This window comes from Cavia porcellus, unplaced genomic scaffold (assembly GCF_034190915.1).
Source record: "Cavia porcellus strain 051 isolate PalLab524CR breed Dunkin Hartley unplaced genomic scaffold, mCavPor4.1 scaffold_21, whole genome shotgun sequence".
In the NCBI taxonomy this organism is placed as follows: domain Eukaryota; kingdom Metazoa; phylum Chordata; class Mammalia; order Rodentia; family Caviidae; genus Cavia; species Cavia porcellus.
Genome location: NW_026947504.1, coordinates 42418392 through 42441479, shown reverse-complemented (window position 1 = coordinate 42441479; position 23088 = coordinate 42418392). Strand labels below are relative to the sequence as shown.

General features: G+C 39.1%; 1 protein-coding gene across 5 annotated transcripts in view; it reads left to right on the top strand.

The window, feature by feature from the left end:
• Positions 1-23088, top strand: part of Dclk1 (doublecortin like kinase 1) — a 329654-nt gene that overhangs the window by 222249 nt on the left and 84317 nt on the right. For all 5 annotated transcript variants that reach the window (XM_003477423.5, XM_023560569.2, XM_013140987.3 and 2 more), the window contains exon 5: positions 14242-14358. In XM_003477423.5, coding sequence (XP_003477471.4) covers positions 14242-14358 — 117 coding nt within the window. The remainder of the gene's footprint in view (positions 1-14241; positions 14359-23088) is intronic.

Below are 23088 nucleotides of genomic sequence, written 5' to 3'. Positions count from 1 at the left end.
CTGTATTAGTTATCTTTCTTCACTGGAAAAAAACACCTGACATCTGCAGTTTAAGCAGAGAGGTTTATTTTGACTTACAGTTTCAGAGGGCTCAGTCCATGGTCAACTGGATCCCAGGCAGAAATAGCACGATGGAAGAGGAAAGATGCTCAATCTATGGCATCAAGGAAGAGAGAGAGCGGAAGAGTCAAGTGGAAGCGGGGCTCCAGAGGCACAACCCAGTGACCCACCTCCTCCAGCTGGGCCCCACCTTCTAATAAGACATTCAACTATGAACTCATCAATGGATTAATCCGTTGATGATTTTAGCACACTCTGGGTCCAGTCACCTACCAAATACCTCATCTCTGTTGAGACTTTGAGGAGTTATTTATGATGTCATACCCATTTCCATTTAGTTCAATCATTTTCAGGTATTCACCGTTGCACTCACTTGAATAGGTTACCTGAAGCACTTGGATCACCTGAATTTTTCCCACGTGATTACATTAGCACGTAGAACCATCAGCCAGTATATCACTTCAACGATGGCCAACTGAAAATAGCAGAATTCATCTATGAAGACAAACTCTCACTTGGCCAAAAATATGTGCAACTCAGAAATATTGCTCCTTTACAGCTGCAGAGAATAAACATTTAGGAAATCGACACCAAGGTGAGAACACAGTTGTCTTCTCAGCAGGGATTAAAAAAGGACTCAAGGGGATGTGGCTGTGGAGATGTTTGCAATCTGTGGAAGATCCTAGCAAGGGTAGTGTGTAGAAATACACCTTTACTAAAACTGGTCAGGCTTTGTCTCTCTGATTTTACATTTTGTAAAACCCTACATAGTCTTTAAATGAAATAATCTAACTTGCTGGTTTTCTCTGGAGCAGCAAGAGTCAGGAAAGTGATCTATGGACTCTATCAAAGCAGATCTGACATGTGGACCTTGTCTGGTTTCTGTTCTGAGTTCTGAAGAAAAGAGAATAATTTGTTTCATTCCCATTTCCTGGGTTCTCTCATGCTGCTTTTCTCAGAGAAAACCTTGGAAACTCATAGGCATAAATGATTCTCCAAGAACTAATTTATATGCAGCACTTTGAATTTAATTTCTCTGGTGGCTCTCCCTGGTGGCACCCATCAGATGGCTTTCAGAAAAGAGGCATTACTTATGTGGCACCAGCAGGGGCTTCTGCTAACACCCTTTGTTTCTTTAGGCTAGGTGCTTCTGTAGCATTCCAGAAGGTCATTAATCATAAAGCCTGGCTTAGAACAGCATCTTAGCCATTGCAGGAAAACATGACTGGTTGCCATAATTTTTAGTGTTCTCTTGGAAAAAATGAAAGCTTTCTTAAGAACTTCGTTCAATCTTTATTATCTAGCTTTCCTGAGATCTAAGAACTTGGTCACACTTTTTACATAGTACTATTATTTTAGGTGTAAAATCCTTTAATACTAGCTCCATGTAAGTATTTGTAATTTAAAAATCATCACAAGATGCTGCTAAAGTTTTACCTCTTCAGACCATAGAATTATTACTTTATCAATGATCTCATTGATGAATGGAAGCATATGCTATCAATGAAATCAGAGAATATCAGTGTATTCTGTGGCTCTTATTATTTGAATTTTTAGATTATAAAGATATAACCCCATAGACTGAATTACATAGAGGAAAAAATATGATTTTTGTAAGTCCTGAATTTGAAAGCATGATATGCATAGTTCGATTCCTCATTATTTGTGTTCAGTCAAATCTCTCTGTCTCTGTTTCCCTCTTTCTCTGTCTCTGTTCTCTCTCTCTCTCTGTTTCTCTCTCTCCATTTCTCTCTCTTTCTTTCTATCTCCAAATGGTATTATCCAATTCATTCCTGGAAAAGGTGAATTTATCAGCCTTTATGATTGTCCCTATTCATTAAGCTATAAACTCTTAATTCAATTTTATTCCAATGAGACTTTGTTCAGAAGTAGATTTATATAATTATTTTTATAATCATTCAATCCCTTTAAACCATGTAATTTCAGTTTGCCATATATTATAACATTCTGATTACTTCTGCATAGTAATCTGAATAATTTTCTTTGTCATATAGTTAGGATTTTGTTTTTGGTTTCTCCGTTGACTTTTAATTCTTCCTCCTTGAAATGACAATGCAATTTCAAAGATGATCAGAACTGACAAATTCTTTTTCTAAGTCTTGTCTCTACCTCAAAAACATGTGCTTCGTGCGGACTCAGATTTGAAGTCCTTTGTCAGGATATGGCCAGGTTTTCTAATACAAATATCCTTCCTGGTGGACAATCTCTGTTCTTAATTAAGCTTGATGTCCACGTCATAGAACATCTAGATGATGATGCATGCCTTTTGGAAACTTCCTTTACCTACAAGTTCCTCTTCCCACCAAGAACCAGATTCTTTTGCTTTAACAGATCTGGTGACACCTGAACAAGATAGGTGCATCTCATACAGTTTGCTTTTTAACTGTCCCAACAGATAGACCTTGAATGTGTGCCTTCCAATAAAACAGACATCCTAAACTTCCCTAATTATCAGGGCCACTGGCCTTATTAAAAATATAAATTTCCAGGCACACACACAGCATTATAACATCTAGGGAAAGGACTTGGAAAGTTGAATGTTTAACAGAACTTTCCAGCTAACTCCTGTCATAAGGAACGTCTGACAATACTATCATAAAATATTTCTCTCTAAATAATATTTTTAACTCTGTCATGTAACTTTTCTAGAATTAGGAAGTTTTGTCACCATCTGTGGTCCTATTTATCAAATTTTCCCTTGAGTACCAGAGTCCTAGTCAGTCTGAGATCCACCAGTTCAGAGCTATATGTCTGGCGTAGGGACTTGGAATCTCTGGGGACTGGCCTAGAAATCTGTTGGTTTTTCACATAGACTTGCAAAGCCATTTTTATTCTCTCTAATATTTCAAAATTGCTGGTCTAAGAGCCGCTTTCCATTTCCTCACAAGCTTTAACGTGAATGTGAAGACCAGAAATGTGTATAAAGATACATATTCTATATCAGTAGGTCTGGGCTGGGACCTAAGATTCCAGAAGCTCCCAGTGATGCTTAGAAGCTGGTCCATGGGCCATGTAGGCAGCAAAGTACTGAGATCTTCACTCACTAACCCGAATGGCCTGAACTGAACAATACCGAGCCAGCAACTATGTTGAATGGAAGAATGGTAGACCTGATTTTTATTCAAGCTATGACTGGTCATTAACTCTTTAAAAACTCAGGAGATAATTCAAAAACAATGCTTTACTTTTTGTGAATGACACACCTAGAATTCTCAACTATCATCATTGTGTACTGCCCTGAAGGTCCAGACCCACCTTCCCCAGGGAGTCCCTGCTGGACCTCCTGACTTTTGACCCACTCGGGCCTGTGATAGACATCTGAACTTTGAGGCTATCAGACCTAACACTTTTTTTTCCCCTCGCATAAGTGGGATAAAATCAGACATAAGGGAGTTAATCCAAGGACAGAGCTATCAAATTTGATTTCAGATCATGCTTTTCTGTTCTTTTGTTGTTGTTATTAGTTTCCTTCATTTTCTTTTCTCTAGAAGAAATTTTAATTTATTTTTAAACCCTCAATTCTTGAGTAATTTATCTGTTTCTTGTTTTTATCTGTCTTTCAGATCCTTCCCATCTTGTAGCTAATGAAAACCAGGTGTTCATAAATTGTCAATAAGTAGGACAACTTGTCATCTAAAATACTGTTTTTGCTGGATCTCAGAATGATAGTTTGGTGGTTTTTACAAATTTGAATTGGGGTGAAATCTGAAGTAGGATTTATATTTGTTGCTTTTTAAAGATTTATTGGTCTTAAATTTATTTCCTCATATTTTCAACTTAGTGCTTTCTTACAAATGCACCATTGCACAATTATTTCAAACTCTGAGTCTCTGGATTCTCTCAGGGATTTTCTTATTGAAAAAACAGTAACTGGCAAAAGCTTTAGGGTTTGTGGATCCATGTCACTGAAATCAGTTGGGTTTTAATTTCTTTCCTTCTTATTTTCTTTCTTTTTAAATTCCTGGTGTTACCTCAAATGATTGTAATTTAGGAGCTGGAGTGGGGGGAATCTGCATTTTAAAAGGCTTGAGAGCCTGCCTTTTATCCTGCAGAAAGACAGTAGGCTGTGGCCCTTCCTGCATGGGTGTACACAAAGTCACTGCACTCTGCAGGCCCTGAGTAGAACTTGCCAGTACGTTGGCAAAGAGCGTGTAAGCGGGGACTCTCTGTCCTCCTGATATCCATCCTCAAGCTGTGTAGACTGTATTTCCTCATCATGCACCCAGTCATTCTCTTCCATGCATTGCTGTGACTTCTGCCAGCAAAGCCTCCATCCTCTCTCACATAGTGAGCTCCATTTAAAATCTTTCCCAGTATGCAGAGGGATCTGTGAGACTCATAAATCAGATTGTATCATTGCCTTTGCTAAATCCCTTCTATAACTTCTCATCTTGCTTAGAGTAAAATGCAAGGCTCGTACTAGATCTTCCCAATACCTGACTTGATCTGGTGGCCTGTCTTCCTCTCTTTCCTTTGACTTACCCAGAGCTGGCTTTTTCCTGTGACACCAGCTTAGCTTCAGTGTCCTCTATGCCAAGAGATCTTCTCTGACCACCAAAACAGGAACCACTCAGCCCTTCATATCATCATTTTGATTCTTGGCAAAGGGAGCCGGGGATTTAGTTCAGTGGCATAAGTGCCTGCCTGGCAAGCATAAGATTGTGATTTCAATCCCTAGTAATTCTTGGCAAAGTAATTATAAAATTAGCTCTTGTTGCTGTTTTTGTTTGTTTAAAACTCATTATCAACCACATTCCATAAGAGCAGGGATCCTGCCTGCTGATTTGCTGCTGTGTCTCGGTACCTAGGGCAGCAGGAAATATATTTTTTAAATTAATGCATTTAAATTGAGCAAAGAACTATGAGAAGTTAACAAGTAATGTGGTAGTGGGGAAGAAACATTCCTTGTGCAGGGCAATTAATGTTCTAATTCCAAGAAGTAGGAGAATATTAGTTCATGTAAGAAAGTAAAACTGAGTGCATCCAAAGGAAAGAAGAGAAAGAGATGAGGTCACAGGGACCTTATCTTGTGGTGGCCCATCTATGACACGCATGCTTCAAGCATCTCTTTGTTATCTCTGAAAGCTCTAAAAGGCTCACCATCGTTGTACACCAAGCTAAGAATATTTCCATAGAGCAATGAGAATTATGGAACAAAAACAAGCATAGAATAACAATAGTTTTCATGACAAAAATTCTCAAACATGGCTGTACTGGAGTATACTAGTTTCTTTTTTCTGTGTCAGCTGAAGAAACATTGTCTGTCCCAAAGGCCAAACTTTCAGAGAAACAGCATGCTCATCTCCAAGGTGGCACAAAAATGTGGCCTCCAGGAATTTGAGGTGTGAGTGAGAAAAAAATTTCCTGCACCCATGGTACCCAGTGCGCCAGTCACAGCTACGGGAGAACCATGTGTTGTTAAAATAAGTGAAGACCAACCAAGTGAGAAAAAGGAAAAGCTATTTATACTGAGCCTGTTACAGCAGAGATTCAGCCATCATCGCCTCCTTTTGGTCAGAGTATACAGGCCGTTGGAGAAGAATTAGAGTGCACATCAGAGAGAGCTCAGCTGTGCCTGCAGGGACTGTCAGTGTGGGGAAGCTGCAGGCCAAATAACCAGAAGGGGGGGATTTTAGTGGGTTAGTTGGGGGAAGCATATTAGGCTTCCTCTAGTTGGTCTAACATTATAAACAGGAACAAAAGTTAGAAAAGCTAATAATTATAAATTGAGTCTTGTGGGCTGGGGATTTAGCTCAGTGGCATTGAACTCAGGGTGAGTTCAATCCCTGGTACCGATAAAAAAGAAAAAGACCAAAAAAAAAAAAAAATTGAGTCTTGGCCATTGGTTAGACTCACTGTTAGAAGGGCTGTGGTTTGGCTTCTGGGATTACTGCTAGAGCTAGTAGTCTGACTTTCTGTAGCCCCGACTTCTAGTGTGTTGTCTTCCTGGCTAGTTAGCATGGGAAGGGGTCATTTTCCTGGGCAGGATCGCTTAGACTGTGGATCACAGTTCTGATTTATAGAGGACCTGGATGTTGTCCATCTGTGTATTTGGCCTCTCAAGGTGCTCAGTCTTTAGTGAAGACAGCAAAGGTGCTGGGCAGAATGATATGGCACACAACACATTGGGAAGAGAGGCCCTTGATACCTGGAATTTGTTCAGAGCTCTCACTGAAGACAGGAATTTTATGGGAAGGAGCTCAGAGCCAGCCAAAAGGGACTTCTTCGTATTAGTAACTGCCGTACCTTCAAACACACGAAGAAGCCTCTCAGTGAAACTATACTGTCCGATGAAGAGACAGCTGGCCCTGAGCAAATAGCAGAGAACAGTCATTGAGAAAACACTTTCTCTTGGACATATTTACTGTTGATGATGTTGGGTTCTTATGAGGAAAACAAGCCCACCAACTAAACTGACATTTCAGATTCACAAGTCCCTGAATTCTAAGAAGCTAGAAATGACATGATTCAGTTATTCTGCGGCAATATTGCCATGCTTAATAACCAGAGTTACAAAGCTTCAGATTTCAATAGGTTAAGAATAAAAATCTCTTCCTGGGTGCTTGCACTCAGCTAAAATAAATTTGAGGAGTGCTGTTTTGGGTTGGTTCAAAAAATGCCTTTGCAGAGGTCGGTGGGACCTGGAAGGTAAAAGTCTTGACTTCCAGTGTTGGGTATGCATCCCTGGCCCTGTACGTGGTACACCATGGAAGTCACCCTTCTCTGTCTGTGCCACATGACCTCCTCTACCTCCAGTTCTCAGCTAAGAAAACATCAACATTTCAAGGTCCTATACTCCAAGTTATGGATGCTAATCCAGTTGTAAAAAGACTTCTGGAAAACATTCAGGATCTCTAAGTGCATCATTTACATTGAATGCATTAAAGCCCCAAACTATGAATGCATATTGGTCAAACCCCCAGAATGTATAAAACACATTGGTTAGGAGCCCAGGGATGTCATTGGTGATGGCTTCCTTATTACCATCAGGAATCCAGAAATTAATTGAAGCCTCAATCCAGAAACATTATCTGATGGAGTTTCCAGTGGTGATTTCTAACTAGAGGCAATAGCCCCCATCAGGGGACATTTGGTGATATGTAGACACATTTTGGGGCATCATAGCCAAGGAGATGCTCCTGGTAGCTAGTGTGTAGAAGCCAGGAAGGTACCTAGCAACTGGCACTAAACAGCACAGCTGCCATATGGAAAGGAAAGAACAGCAAAGATAGAATAAATTCCAGGAAATAAAGAGCTGATAGAACAAGACACAAGACAGCTTTTCCTCTCCATTGTTTGGAGGTCTTCATTTTCTCCTTTTCCCAATGGCTGAAACCCAGACAGAGCAAGACCAGCCAATTGAGACCATGTGGATGAAAACACTTGGCATGACAGAAACGAGACAGCAGGAAGCTGGGTTACTAGGCAATCTTTGGAATAAAACCATCTACCCCCTGGTGACCCTCTAGACTACTACATAGGAAAAACTTAACTTTTATTTCACTGTTAGAGAAAAGTATTTAGAGACGAGACTCACTCATGATATCACAACGGTAGATCTGAATAGTGACTCTTGAGATGTTAATACAGAAAATGCCAGCACCATAAATCCTTTTGCAGATGTTATATAACACATCCACTCCCAGCCAGTGCCTCCGGAGCCACACGGGGTGGGAACACGTGGGCGCCAGCTGGAGTGCTTAGCTAGTGTTCTGAAAGCTGTGCTGGGCCAGTCGAGGTGCTGGTTGAGACACACGTGCCTATATTTTTAGAAAGCACATTTAAAGTCTCAGTTTGGGGAACTTTACTCCCTTGCTAAGTCACTCCAACTGATGCCTTCGTCTCCAACTCAGTCTGCTCCAGATCTGATTTTTTTAAAGCTGTTTTAGAATGTCTTGATCTTGTTTCTATCCCCGACACGCTGCATATGGAGCTTAAGGAAGCAACACTTTTCTAAACCCCGTAGGCAGTAGCAATAAGAATCTTGTTGTACTGTCGGGTTAACTCAAAAACCAGATGGAACAGAAACCCAGGACAGGCCTCAGCACTTCCTAGAACATGCAACTAAGAGATGCATATGAACTCTTCCTGCAAGAAGCCTATATTTGTTATAATACTGCTATGAAGCATGGAAGTCATTATACATCTATAGGAAGTAAACTTTAGTCATCAGTTATATCAGGAATGGTCTGTTTAGGTCACCCATGCAGAAAAGCTGGAGATGAATCAAAAAGTGGCAAATGTTTCAAAAAACCATTAGACAGGAAGTGGAGGATTCCCCAGCATGGGAGATACTCAAGGGGAACTGGCAGCCATTCAGAGGAAGAGAACACTCCTGAATACAGAAGCCAGTTGACTCAGTGGCCATTAATAACCTTGGTATCTTATAAGTTGCTTCCAATTTGGTGAATAGGAACATGTAAGGACAACTCTGGAATTATCCAGAATTTCCAGTTCTTTTTGTCATTCAGTTTGTGCCATTTTTATAAAAAGTCTCTGGAACTGAATGTGCTTCCTGACTTTCTTTTGCATATATGAACAGAGAGGAATATTGTTCTATTTAGATGCTTTGTACTTTTGCCAAATTAAGAAGAAATTTGTCTCTGTTATCAGAATAGGGTAGAGAGCACCAAGTGTCTACTGCATATAATGAATTCTTTAAGACAGATTTGAACTAGCTCCTTCACTGTTCAGAACAACTGAAGGTAGAGTCAAGGTGAAAGGCCTACTGTCTGCAAATTCTTTTATTCTGACCAGCTTCCAAAAGAGATAAGAGTAAAAAAAATAATAGGAGTTAAACAGTGCTTCCTCACCAACATGCGGCATATCACCAAGGTTGTCTAGACAGTAGAGGTCTTCATCTTTTCCTTGTTGAAGTTTCTCCAAAAGGTACACATGGGTCCTTTTGATTCATGAATGTTGTGTGTCCTCAGGTGAGCTTCTGGTGCCTGTGGTGGAGCTCTGTAATCATTTCTGTTCCTTAGCATTTCCTATAGCATTTCAGCCTACTTACTATTTGGGAGCAGTTCTTAAGTGAAGGTTCTTATGCCTCTGGAAATACGACCAAAGAATGTGTTCCACTTCTTTCCTACACATCATCACCTGAGTTGTCTCTTTAAATCTGTATCACAGAATGGTCATTTTTGAGTGCTCTGAATGAAAGTGGGAAACATTTTTACTTCTATCTCACTAAATCCCCTGAACATCCATGCAGTTAATCTTAGGATAGACCGCGTACAATATGTTACTTTCACCTCATATACCTATGAATATAGGAACTTTCTAAAGTAATGATTTAATAAAACTTTGCTTGATTTCTTGCTTTCTTGTTTTATTATTATGTCACCAATTGGTATGAATGATCTAAAGTGTTTATTGGCTTACAGTTCTGGAGGTTCCAGTCTAAGGCTGGGTAGCCCATTACTTCTGACCTCTGGTGGGGACTGTGCATCGTAGCGTATGGCAGAGGAAACATTACATCTTGAGCTAGGAGGCAGAGACAGAACCAAAGTCCCATGATTTCTTTGGAGGACACTCAGTGACTCAATGACTTCCATGCTAACCCCCTCAAAAATCCCACCACCTTCCAAGAGCACCACCCTAGACACATAGACATGCAACAATACCATATCTCTTTACAGTCAGTCTTCTACATCCACTGATTCTATCAAACAACCAAAGAGAAGTGTCTTGGTTACTTTTCTCTCATTGCTGAGACAAAATATCTGATTCTCAAAACTGAAGAAGGAATGGGTTATTTAGCTCACAGTTTGTGGAGGTTTTAGTCTGTAATGAGCTGGGTCCAAAGCAGAGTAGCACATGGTAGAGGACAACAGTTCATGGTGAAGGAAAACAGTAAATGCAACAAGAGCAAAAGGGAAGAGATTGAGAGAAAAACTCTTTCTGACCCTTATATTGTATGTAGGCTACCCACCCGAAGATAGATGTAGCACTCACACCCATAATCCCAGCGTTGGGCCATGAATCAATCATAGATTCTAGAAGTCTACCTCCATGACTGCATGAGGCTTTGTGGGACATCCAGACACAAACCATAACAAGAAGATTCAATCAACTGTGCATGGAAAATGTTCAGGCAAAAAAGTTGCATCATCACCATTCACTAATAACAATGAACTTTTCCCCTCATCACTGTTCACTAACAACACTATAACAGTTATTTCAGTAAACTGCAGTGTATTGGGTATTTGGTATAATCTAGAGATATGAAAAGTATACAAGAGGATTGCACAGTTTATGTGTAAGTACTATGCCATTTCACACAAGGAGCAGAAATATCCAAAGATTTTGTTATGCTTGGGGGTCCTGGAGCCAGTGCCCTGAAGATACCAAGGGGCAAGTGTGCTTTGTGTATGCTGCAGTCCCTAGTGGCAAGTCTGAGCCACTTCCTCCAAGAGACCCATTACAATCCTCCAGTGTCCTCTCGCTTAAAGGAGTATCTGCATTGTCCAGTATCTGCAAAGCACCCTCAGAAAGTCAGTTAGTAAAGTTAAGGGTCCCAAAAATGATCAGCATAAAAAAAGTGATTGTCCCCAAAAGCAAGCACACCGATGTAAGAGGTGAAAAGGTGCCACTTTCTTCTTTGCCAGAGACAGTGAAAATGTCGTTTGTGTGAACAAAAAGATTTTCTATTTACTGGCCAATTAGGTCATATTATTCATAATGTTTCTAACTTGCGGCTTTAAGCTGGCAATAATCTTGATAATTCTAAGTCAGCATTTACTTTCTTCTCACAGCATTTTCCACCACTATAAAACACAATTCTTATTTAAATTAATTAAAATCTTTAAAATCCAAAATTCAATTGGAAAGATGATTAGAGCTGTATTTGTTCTCTAATTTATGTGATGGCAGTACAATATTCTTTGGGTTTATTTTGACTAGGGACACAGGGCAGTGACTATAATTTTGGGTGATTTCTATTTCTGCTATTCAGCCCAAGACTTTCAGAATTATACTACTCCCCAGTATGACTCATGAAGCCTACTCTTACCCTGAAGGCAAGTGGCACAAGAGTTGTACTTGTAATTATAGTTTGGGCTCTGATTCCCCCAAGTTATTACTTCATTATACCTTAACTTTTGAAAGAGTTTATTATCTGTTTTTCTAATATAACAGACAACTTAAAAGAAAGTTACCTTTAGTATCTTGAATTCTTAATTTAATGTTGATATGAAAACCAGCTGCTTGCCACCCTTTCCACATCCACCGTCACCATTTGTCTGCCCCTGACCATGAGCACATGTAGTCACCAAGCAAAGAGAATGAGGTTCTTCTGATTTAAGTCATTTATTCAGCCTAAGATTCCATTTCTTCATTTCTAAAGTAAGAGATTGGATTAGTCCAGTGAATACTAAGAGTTCACAGAACTCTTGCTGTACCAGGACCAGCGTTATTTTTTCACAGCTGTTGTTTGTTAGTTAATATGTCAGGCACTAGATAATACCCAAAGTAGAAAGGGGGGGGGAGTAAGTGAATAGCTTTGATTGATTAATAATCTGCTGATAACTGGGTTCAGAAGATGCAGTGGAAGTAACAAATGTGTGACGAGCCCATCAGCTCTTTTCAATACTTCAGAAATTTCTTGAAATTCCTACATTGCTGCTTTTTTAAAACTAAGATATCTGGCAAATAATGAGCATATTTCTGGTAGATGGGAAAATGTCAGCTAGTGTGGCAAGACTGGTTCTATTATGCTGGTTTAAAAGCCCTGGTTGGTAGTTACAACCATAACCACCAGTTCTGGCTTTTGGGACAAACCCTAAAATCAATTTTGTAATTCATGTTGCAGCTTGAAAAATGCCTGTTTCTAACAATGTGCGCCATCTGGTAACTTTCTATTTTAACCATTCATTCCTGCTAGCTAGATGCTGAGCTTTTTAAATTATTGTTTTAAATTTATGTGACCTCTAAATGTTCATGACCTGAGACAAAAAGTCCTGGTCATTCTAGTCTTGATTTTCATTAGTGTGATTGAATGTGCTATTATTTATGAACAACTTATTGCGCTAGCCAACATTTTTCAATGTTTTATGAAACAAAATTTAGTAACAAAGAAACTTGGCTAACAAAACAGCAAAGAAATTTATGTACCACTACCAGGTGGCCAGTATTTCAAATTCCAAATTGGTATTGTTGGTTCTACATCTTGCCTGTAGTTCTCAGTGCCCAGCACATAGTAGGTATTTGATAAACGTATAACTGGAAGCATTCCCATGGACCAGCCACATTATGCCAATGCAGTTTGGATGCTAATACACTGCAGATGTCCAAATCCAGGACAGACTCAAAAATGTGTTATCATTTGTGGGGACACAGAGTCCTGAGCTACATGAGATCCTCTCACCACCCAAAACTCGGTTTTGTAAATTAAAATGTTGATGGAGACATACTAGGCATTATTGCCCTATGTGAATGGTCCTGGTGTTTCTGATTGTATCTTCCATATTATTAAGGCCATTTCTTGGTTATTGCTAATTTTTACCATTGTATCCATATGTATAACTTGTTTCCCTTGTTTTAATAAATGAAATGTCCTACAGGACCACCTGGATGTACACCAAAACAGCCAGCAGTGGCTCAAGTAACTTCTGGGGAAAACACGGCAGGTTCAGTGTGCCTTGGTGCATTTCTCTCTCTTTTTGACTATAAAAAAAAAGGCAGAGGAAGAAACTTGTGTCTCAAGGCACAAGTTTCTTCCTTCTCCTTCTCCCCCCACCTATTTTATGAAATCTTTTCTCTTTGCCTCAGTTCCATTCATGAGTCTCTTCCCTATGTCTTATTTTGTATTTCAAGTCTTCTAACATTTTTATTTTATGTACACTTTCATTCCTTTTTACTAAGTAATATGAACTACTTTATTCATTTGGAGCAGATAAGGGAAAGAAACATCCTTTGAACTTACACAATTAGAATCATATTGTTAAGGAAGGAAAACTTCAAAGATAAAGCCAGACATTGGCGTTAGATGTTCAGTTGTAGACTTAGGAGTTCTTTGTTACTAAAGTATAAAATGGTTTAAAAATGCAGAATAGAAAAATTCATAAATTACACTTAAATTTTACACTATTATATTTCTTAAAATACCATTTTTGTCTTTATTTAAAGAGAAAGAAACAAAAATACATGGAGAAAAAAAGGGTAGAAATAATATAGAATTACAGAAAAATAAACAGTAGGAAATCACCAGTTGATAAGTTACATATTGTCATCCTAGAAATAGTTGTTTAGCTTACAAAATTAAAGTATGTAAAGTGACATTCAAATAATGACACTGCCAACAGTTCTGCTCAATGATCTAACCAAAACTTAGTAATATGGTTATCAGTCCTACACACTTGTTTTTAAAATATCACTTTTAAAAGGTGAACATTTTGACAACTACTATAAATACAAATATATATAACCTGATAGATTAAGGAAACTTTTAATATAGAAAACACTCTTACAAACAATGGGAAAAAGATCATCCTAATTGCAAATGAGCAAAGAATGTGAATAAGTGATTGAAAAAGAAATATAAATGGCTAGCATGCATGGGGGAAAATATGCAATACTGTCCATTAAACTGATTTGGATTTGTGCAATGAATTTGTGTATTTGTTTGGAAACTTGAAAAAATTTTTGGAACAATAATACCTGCACTTATCGAGGGGTCAGGTATAAATGCCCACTCATGCACTGGTGAGAGTATAGTTGTTATCAGGCATTCTCAGGGCGGGGAAGTTTGTCAGGAGCTTTTAAAAAGCGCTTCTCTTTCAATCTCCAAAACCCACTTCATTCAGCAAATGTTTTGAGCATCTACAATGTATCTTTGGTTTCTTGTTACTAGAAACTAAACTTCAGTGCCAGGGACTGAGTCTATTCTAAGGAAGTAGTCAACTAACTGCCTGCTTGTAAGGATAAGGAATCTGGTAAACTTGGAGACTTAGGGTGTTATTGACACTGATGTCTAAGCAATCCACTCTGCATGGAGGCATTGTTTCTTGGTTCCATTGTCATAGCCAAACATTAGAATGACAGGGCACAGGTGTGTCTTGCAGATGGTTGTATGTTTCTGTAGGCAGACTGCTATGTATTTTGAGGTGGTTTGTCTGCTGTAACCCAATCCTGATGTATCACTGTTGTTCTCTCCCCCAGAATGTCGCGTGGTGAAGTCCACTTCTTACACCAAAATAGCTTCATCATCCCGCAGGAGCACCACCAAGAGCCCAGGACCTTCCCGGCGCAGCAAATCCCCGGCCTCCACCAGCTCAGGTAAAAACAGCTGAGGAGATGAGGAGGCAACTGCTTGTTTCTGACGCATGAGGAGCACAGGGTGTGTGAAGGCACTGTGAGATTTTTTAAAGCTGCAGATTCTGGCTTACAATTTTAGAACATGTTAGAGCGGTTGAACAGATTTACCAGAGTCTAGCATGTTGGCTGTAAGAAAAAAAAAAAAAAAAAAAAAAACACTAAGCTTGGAAAAATAGACTTTGTGAGACTCAGGAAATACAGATTTACCCACAAATGGAAGTATGCCATGGACTTTAGTGATTTCTACCAGGAAAGTAATTTCTTGAGGTCTAGAAGTCTCCCTTACAGCATTTATGTGGCTTGTTGTTGGTTAACTTATGAAGGCCTTTTAATCTGTATTCTCTGAACTTGTGTTTCATCCACTTTTGACTCTGATCTGTTTCCTTTCATGGCTGTGGAGCTAAAAGCAATGAAATTGGGAAGGCAGAACAGAGACCATCACTGCAGTGACCCTGATCAGGTCTCTCTCATAGTGCGTTCAGGTGCTGGTGTTGGACTGGGTTGATTCACATTGTAAATATCGGGGGCTGGGGATTTAGCTCAGCGGCATAAGCGCCTGCCTTGCAAGTGTATGGTCGTGAATTTGATCCCCAGTACTGATAAAAAAGAAAAAGACAAAAAAAAAAAAAAAACGTAATTATCACATTGTAAATATCTCAGCCTTGTTATCACTTGGATTTGAAAGACTCCACCAAACTCATGTGTTAAAGGTGTGAGTGTCAGCTGATGGGCTTTTGAGAAAGTCACTGGATTGTGAAGGCTCTAACTTCATCAAGTAGACTGATTCACTGATAAGATCATAATCTGATGACATTATTGGGTGGTGGAGGAAGCAAGAGGTAGGGCCTAGATGAAGCTGCTGACCTTGTGGACAATATCTGGTCTCTCACTTTTTCTCTCATGCCCTTTCCCTCTGAGATCTCATCAGCTACACCTTTCCAACATGACGTTTCTTCCTAAGCACAGTCCTGAAGCAATGGAGCCAAGAAACTTCTGAAATTATTAGCCAAAGTAATTCTTTTTTAAAAATTGTTTATTTCAGGCATGTTGTCCCAGCATCAGAAAGCTCACCAACACAGAAAATTAGAACCAAAAAGCAGAGTTCTTGTTGTGACTACCTGATCAGGTAGTTCAGGAACCTTTGGAACTGTTTTTTGGAAGGAATTTGAAAGAGTTTAAAGATACAGACTACAGAAGGCTTAGAGGGTTGTAAGTGGAGCTTAATTGATGGTGATTCTGGTGTGAGCTCAGAAGACTGGAATGCTGGTTAGAAGGTGGACAGTAAAATCTTTCCTCCTAAGCCTTCAGGTTGGAGCAAGAATTCTTGTTACATTTGGCAAATCATTTCTCTACATGAGGTGCATGCCCTAAGATCTTGTACAAGGATGAATTTAAAAGCAAAGGACTGATTGATCTGACAAAGATTCCATAATTTTGGCAGTTGCTGGCTGATTTTAGTCAGATTTGCAGTGAGATTTGAGAGCAAAAAGCAGGACAGAAAGATGTGAGAAATTTATTTCACTGGAAAAGAAGTGCCTAAAAAGTTTGGCCCAAAGAAGGTGCATTTGCTGAAGAGATTAGTAGCGTTTAAAAAAAAAGGTCAAGTACTTTGTATCAGGACAAACATGCCTTTAAAGTGTGTCAGGTACTGGCCAGACTATACCCACTGCAGGCTCAGGAGTTCAAAAATATAAACTCATCTGAAAGGCCTTGTTTTGTGAAGAGAGCATGGGGCCACTCTACTGGTACAGGGCCAGTAGAAAGTTGTTCCCTTCAGGGTTCATTTTTACTGTGCTCAGCCATCTGGGCACTCAGAGGCTGTGGCAGTCATGATGCCTTGGCTACTGCTCAAAGTGGCAATGAATCTTGATGTTGTGCATGTAATACTGGTTTTTCAGGCATGCAGAGCAATATGACTACAGAGCTGTGGAAGCTTTCACTTGGAATTGAAAGGGAGGCCTAGAAAACTAGGCAATGTGTGGCAGGTCAGAATCCCTACACTTAGCCCCTGAGATGGTAATACATAAAGCTGTGAGACAAGCCTGCAATGCAATGATGCTAGAATCACAGAGTTTCTATGGAGTAAACTACCGGACTGGACGCAAAGCTAGCGCAGGTTGCAAACAGTTTCCCAAGCCCTTTGGAGCTCACATCATGCCACTGCGTTTCCCAGATGCAGGACATAAAGAGTTTCTGCTTTGGGTCTTGCTTTGGTTCAATTGTTTTCTGTTCCATTTCTCCCTTTGGAAAGACACTGCTTATTCTGTGTTATTGTGTGTTTGGAATATGCAAATAATTTTGTAGGAGTTCACAGCTAAAAGTTGCTTTGAGTCACAGATAAGACTTTGGAGTTGGACTTTTGAGTAACATTGGAAATATGTGTAGACTTTGGGAACACTTGGAGATGGACTGAATGCACTTTGCATAAGGAGGTAAATATGAGGTTTTGGAAGCCAGGGAGAGAGTGTTATGATTATCCTCGAAATCAATAAGTTGTTGCAAACAAAATTTTCTATTTTTATTATTTCCCTGACACCCTTTCAGTTCTAATTAAAACTTGGTTGATTTGACTAACACTAACTTGGAATTCTTGATAGGTGATCCATGTCAGGCACTATCATCTTCATAAAGAAAGTGGAATCCACATCTATTCTAAATTAGTATGTTCTTTAAAAATGTACCCTTTATTCAAGGTGTTCTAGCTTCTCAATCAAATTAACCACATGGTTCTAACCATGTTTCATTTAATATGAGGCCTTTGCGTATGTAAAGTTTTGAACTTTCTGTGTTTTGACCTAGAAGTGATGATAGTCATTTCCTGGTCATGATAAGTGTTTCTTTGTGACTCAATATGCAATGACTGTTTCTTGATTCTGACTTGCTATGAAATCTTGCTGACTTCTCAGTGGTCCCAAATTGTAGGAGGTTTGCAGAGCAGCCAGCTCCAGGTCACAAATGTGTGAACTATGCTGCTTAGCTCAGGATGACTCCCTTTCCTGGGACCTAGCCTAGGGTTTACAAATTCTAGTGGTATTACCAGTTTCATCAGAGCAAGATTCTATAGGATGTCCAGGAAGCTCTGCTTTGGGACCTCCCCACAGTCCTAGTCCAGCTCTCCCATCCCTACTCAACTGTGATTTTACAAACCAAGAAGAGCACTAAATTCCATTTACATTGAGCACATCATAGTTTTCTTAAAATAACCTGTTTCATGATTTTCATAAGTCATAGGGATGAAATGTGCATAATTTTACTTTAATATCCCATAAAACATTGATGTTACCTCCGACTCAGTTACTACCATAAATGTGACTTTTGAACAATAAAGAAACTTTGTTTCCTCTCTGAAACATTAATCTTAAATTCAAAATGATTTCTACTTTAGATTTGTACTTCTACTTCCAGAATGCAGCTTCCTACATTGTACAGAAATTGTAGCACATTATAAAGTTAAAACTTGCCCAATTTTTAGACCATACTTCTATTAACAATAATATGATGTGTTAGCTTTCCATAACTTTAACAAAATATCTGAGATAATTAACTTAATAAAGAGAATGGTTTTTTAGCTCACTGTTTTGGAGGGATCAGTCCATGGTTGGCTGATCTCATTACTTTTAGGTTTGTGGCAGCACGCTGTGGCAGTGCATGGAGTAGGAAACTGCTCCCTTCATTCAGTGGAAAGCAGAGAGAAGAAAAAGAGGAGGGAGGAGAAAGAGATAGAGAGCACCAGGCATTCCAAAATTCTCTTCAAGGGCACACCCCACAGTTGACCTAACTTTCTCTAAGCCCCACCTCTTAAGGTTCTATCACCACCAATAGTCTCATGGGCTGGATGTACAACACATAGGCCTTGGGGGGGACACTGATCTAAAACATAACATATAGTTAACTATATTTAAATGAGACATTGTTTATGTGGGACTTCTAACCTTTTGATCTTTTGTGATCCTCTCAATGGTCTTCCAGTAACAAGCAGTAAGACAAGTTATTGTCTGTGTTTGTAGAAATGAGGCAGGAGTGGCAGGGCTGAAGTCTCTGCTTTGTCCAGAGTTACAGAGTTAAATAGCAGTGCAAGCTGAACCTAGGATTCCCAGCACTCTAGCCACACCTGGCTGGCAGCCTTTGATAACTGCTTCTTCATCTCCACTTATAGTTAATATTATACCTGTTTGAAATTGCAGTTTACAATTTCATAATATCTTGCAACACAAACTTAAGTATTAGTCCTATCAGGCCTCCTTTCCCAGCTTTATGATTTATGTCAGTGACTGACAGAAACTTTCCTTTGTTGGTTAGTGTAAGAACAAGGATCCTCTGTAAATCTTCCTTCTGTTCTTCACTCAGTCCTCTTCTCAGGACTGAAAGAAATTGAGGTGATTTATTAATGTAAGGTGTTCATTTACACATTCAGAAATATCAATTGCAGGCCTGCTGGTGTCAAGCATTTGCTAGGTGCTAATGACACAGAGATGAAAGAAAAGAGGCCCTGCTGTCAAGAAGCATAGAGGTTAAAGTCCCCCAAATGATTTGTAGGTAACATAACTCACATACCATTGAATTATTATTAGTCTCTGTTACAGAAAGAGCCCAAAGAAGGCAAGTGAAACTAGAAGAAAGAGAAAACAGAAACTTAATAATACACAGAAAGAGCACCAAGCTCTGGATGATTGCATGTTGAGACACTGGAGGCCGAATTCCTAAGAACATTTGAAAAAACATCCTTTAGTTGCTTCTTAAAGAAATAAGAATCTAAAATAACACTATAAGGGGCATTTGATATGGACTTAATCTTATTACATGTGTGCTTTGGAACACAGACATCTCATAAAATAGGTGATTTGAAAGTGAAATTCTTTTCAGTAATTTTTTTTATCTGCACAAAGAGGTTATAGAAAAGTACTTCCAAAATAAGAATCTAATATGCACTAACTTGACTTCAATAAAGTTTAGGAAAGCCATTTTCTTGAAATTTCAATCTTGCAGTCTTATGTCAAAATTTTAACCTCTCTTTGGCTCTGTTAGAAGATGTATGGGCATTGTTTTAGGGTTTTTATTCCCTTACAGTTACATAGCCAACTTTTCTTAGAATGACATCCTCTACTTAAATTTGCTGTCTACAGAAGCCATGGCAAACATAACTGACACCCTCTGCATGCCTTCCCCCCCTCAGTTCAAGCATAAGCCAGTGCACTTTCTTGCCCTTTAGAAGCTTACAGTCTGAAGTAGTTCAGCTGCCTTCGGTATATGCAGAACCTAAATCTGTCAGTGCAACCAACCATGGATCAAAAATATTCAGAAAGAAAGGACATGTATAGACTCTCTTTTTCTTATCATTATTCCCTTTACACAATATGATGATTTTTCATATGGCATTTGTACCATATTAGATATTTAAGTAATCTACAGGTGATTTAAAATATATATGAGAAAACTGGTAGGTAATATGTAAATATCATGTCACTTTATATGTAGGAATTTGAGCATCGGCAGATTTGGGCATGGCAGGTGGTGGAACCAGTCCCCTAAGAACCTCAAGAGATTCCTGTACAGTCTAGACTATATGCAAAATACTCATGGCAGCAACCATTCATTCATTCAGTGTACACTGAGAACCCATGATGGATCATCAGTATTTGGTACTGGAGATGCCGTAGGGGACATTTGAAAGAGAGAAAAGCTGGTGCCTTAGTTAATAAACTGCTACCTTGACTGAGGCACCATGCTTCTCTCCCCGGGTATAATATTTATTTGGATGTCACTCTAGAAATCCTGAAATCTTTTTATTGTTGCTACTCAGATTTTACATTTTTAACAGTTATATAAGATATTTTATGCAACATATGCAGATAACACAAGAATCAAAGCTGGTGAAGGGATGAAAATTTTAATCAGCTCACTGATCCAATTTGTAAAATTTTTTTGATTTCTACTAAATATCTTCAAAGGAATACTTTTAGCAATTCGTCTTTGGCTCAGTCATTTTTTTGGTGTAGAGGTTTCAGCTTTATACAACCTATGGAGGATCTTTTGTGCTTGGGGACTCCGAAGAAATTTTTAAGAACAAAATCCACCAAGGTCAAGAGATCTGTGATTCATTCCTTGTTTTTAGAATTTCTTCCTGCAAATGAAGCCCAACCCCTTTCCCAGTCTTTTTACCAATGAACTCCCTTTACTGTCCACCCCAATGGAATCTCTAAATAAATAAGTAAAACCTGCAGAACTTTGAACCATGATCTTGACTTACTCTTTTCTTGGGGAAATTATCTTACATCACCTTTTTCAACTTCCTCCTGTTAAGTGGAACATCTGAGCTTCTGCATGTTCCAGGCATACATGAAACCCTAAGGATACAAAGATCATTAAACCACATTCCTTGCCCTCAAAGTTGCTTGTATTCACAGTCAAGATTGGAATCACAGTCAAGATTTAGGAATAGTACTGCCACAGTAGAAATAGTGGCTCCGTACAAGGGGCCAGCAAGACTCTGTGTGTCCCCTGCAGTTACCCTGGAAAACAAAACAACTGTCAGGACAGAACTAAAACAACACTGTTAGGAATGGAGAGATTTCAAAAGAGAAACAAAGCCAGGAGTTTCAGTGGATATGAGGTCACAGGGCGAGAGGAGGGGGAAGCAGAGATGAATTTGTCCAGTGAAGAGAGGCAGGGAATGAATTCTATTCTAGACACATGGAGTGTGAGATGCTTCAGAAATGTCAGTAGGTGGTTAGGAATAAGTGTTTCAGACAGGAAGGTTGAGCTGATGATATATATTTGAGAGGCCCTAACATAAGGTAATGATTTAAATAATACAAATGTAAGATTCTTTGCCACTCCGCCACTAGACAAATATGTGAAGATGAAAATGGATCCCTGAGGAGCATCTGCATTTTTAAAATGGTACTGGGGGTTGAACCCAGAGCCTCTTGCATGCTAGACAAGTACTCTACCACTGAAGTAAAGCCTCAGGCCTTTATGTTTAATTTTTTTATTTTGACTTGGGATCTTGCCAAGTGACCCAGACTAGCCTCAAACTTGCCAACCTCCATGTCAGCCTCCCTGGTAGCTGGGATTATAGGTCTGCACCACCACACCCGGCTCATCTGCAGTTTCTAGGAGCAAATAATAGGAGGGGGAAACAATGAAAGCAACAGAGTCAGAAAAGGCAGAAAGTATGGAAATGGGGGGAGAAACAAGAAATGTTCCTTGCTAAGAAGTCAAATACCATCTGAAATGAGATCACAGGATTTGGCAGTGAAGACGCCCCTACTGATCTGGGAAGGAACAATTTCAGCAGTCAAAACCAGATGACTGACTGTCTTCTCTGGGAGTGTTGTCTACGTGCCATTACAGCATGTTGTAAGATAAATAGCAATGTGGATTTCATGTCCAAAAAGTTGTTTGTGATTGCAATTTAAAAAAAGCAAGGAAGGCGACTGCAGTGCACTGTGCCTTTAATCCCAGCAAACTCAGCCTGGGCCATTTAATGACTTAGCACTTTAGCAACCTGTCTCAGAATGAAGAAATAAACAAAGAGCTAGAGATGTAGCTCAGTGTAAAGGACCTCGGTTCAATCCTCAGTGCTATAAAAATGGGTGGGGGGTGCGGTAAGGGGGAGAAAGAAGAAAAAGAGAAGGAGGAGGAAAAGGAGAAAGAGAGAGGAATAAGAGGAAGAGGCCAAAACTTTATGTTATAGCAGAAATGTTGAAGCTTACACATGTGTAAAGGAATGGACAATCTGCGTGTAAGGTAAAACATCATAGAAAAGAAGGAAAAAACAGTGTGATGAGAAACAATGACTGTTGAAGATTCTCAGTTTGAAATTTATTTCTTCTTTAATAACATCATATTGGATTGTAAAATAAAACTACCTTCTGTTATAGAAGTTTTCTTCTCCCCTGATGACTGAATGCACAGTAGAGAGTACTCCTATCACTTTGTTAGTTACGTCTCCAGCTGTTTTCATTATAAAACACCACATCCTCGTTACTACTTAGGAAATCAATCATAGTTCTACCATTTAATATTTAATATATGCCTGCTTATTTCTTTTTCAATGTGTTCATTTTTTTTTTTACTTTGGTGAGATGTTGAGAAAGCCATCTAACTAAGTATGGCTTGATCATAAGACCAAATGTTTAAATACAAATACTGTGTAATGGTCTTTTCACAAGCAAAGCAGTGAGGGTCCAGTGGAGTCCTATATACCCTGCTTTTCCAAAATAACCATGCCTGACCATATGTAAAGGTTTGCAGACGTATTTCAGATGAGAGATCCTGAGCAAGATTGACTTATTCTAGAATGCAAACTAGGAGAAATACTATAGTGAGAGAATAAACTGTGTATGAAATGGGTTGGTGTCTGCCTAGAGTTTGTTTCAATGGATTGCATGAATAGTTTATGGAAAATCAACAGTGACTTGTATATTTCTTTGTCTTTTCTCTCTGGTCATCTTTGCTAACAGCTGTTAGATCCATGCATCCAGAGAAAGGAAGGACAGACCAAAACTCCATCAACTCACTGATTCCAGTACAAAGAGCTGGTTTAGGTTGGGATATGAATCATCTATGAGCTCTGGTCTCTTATTTAAAGAGATCTTTTTATTTTAAAACACTTACCTGGATGTCTGTTCATATCCTACTTTTCCCCAGAAGGAGCTTGATGCCCTCAACTATATTCTATATACACTC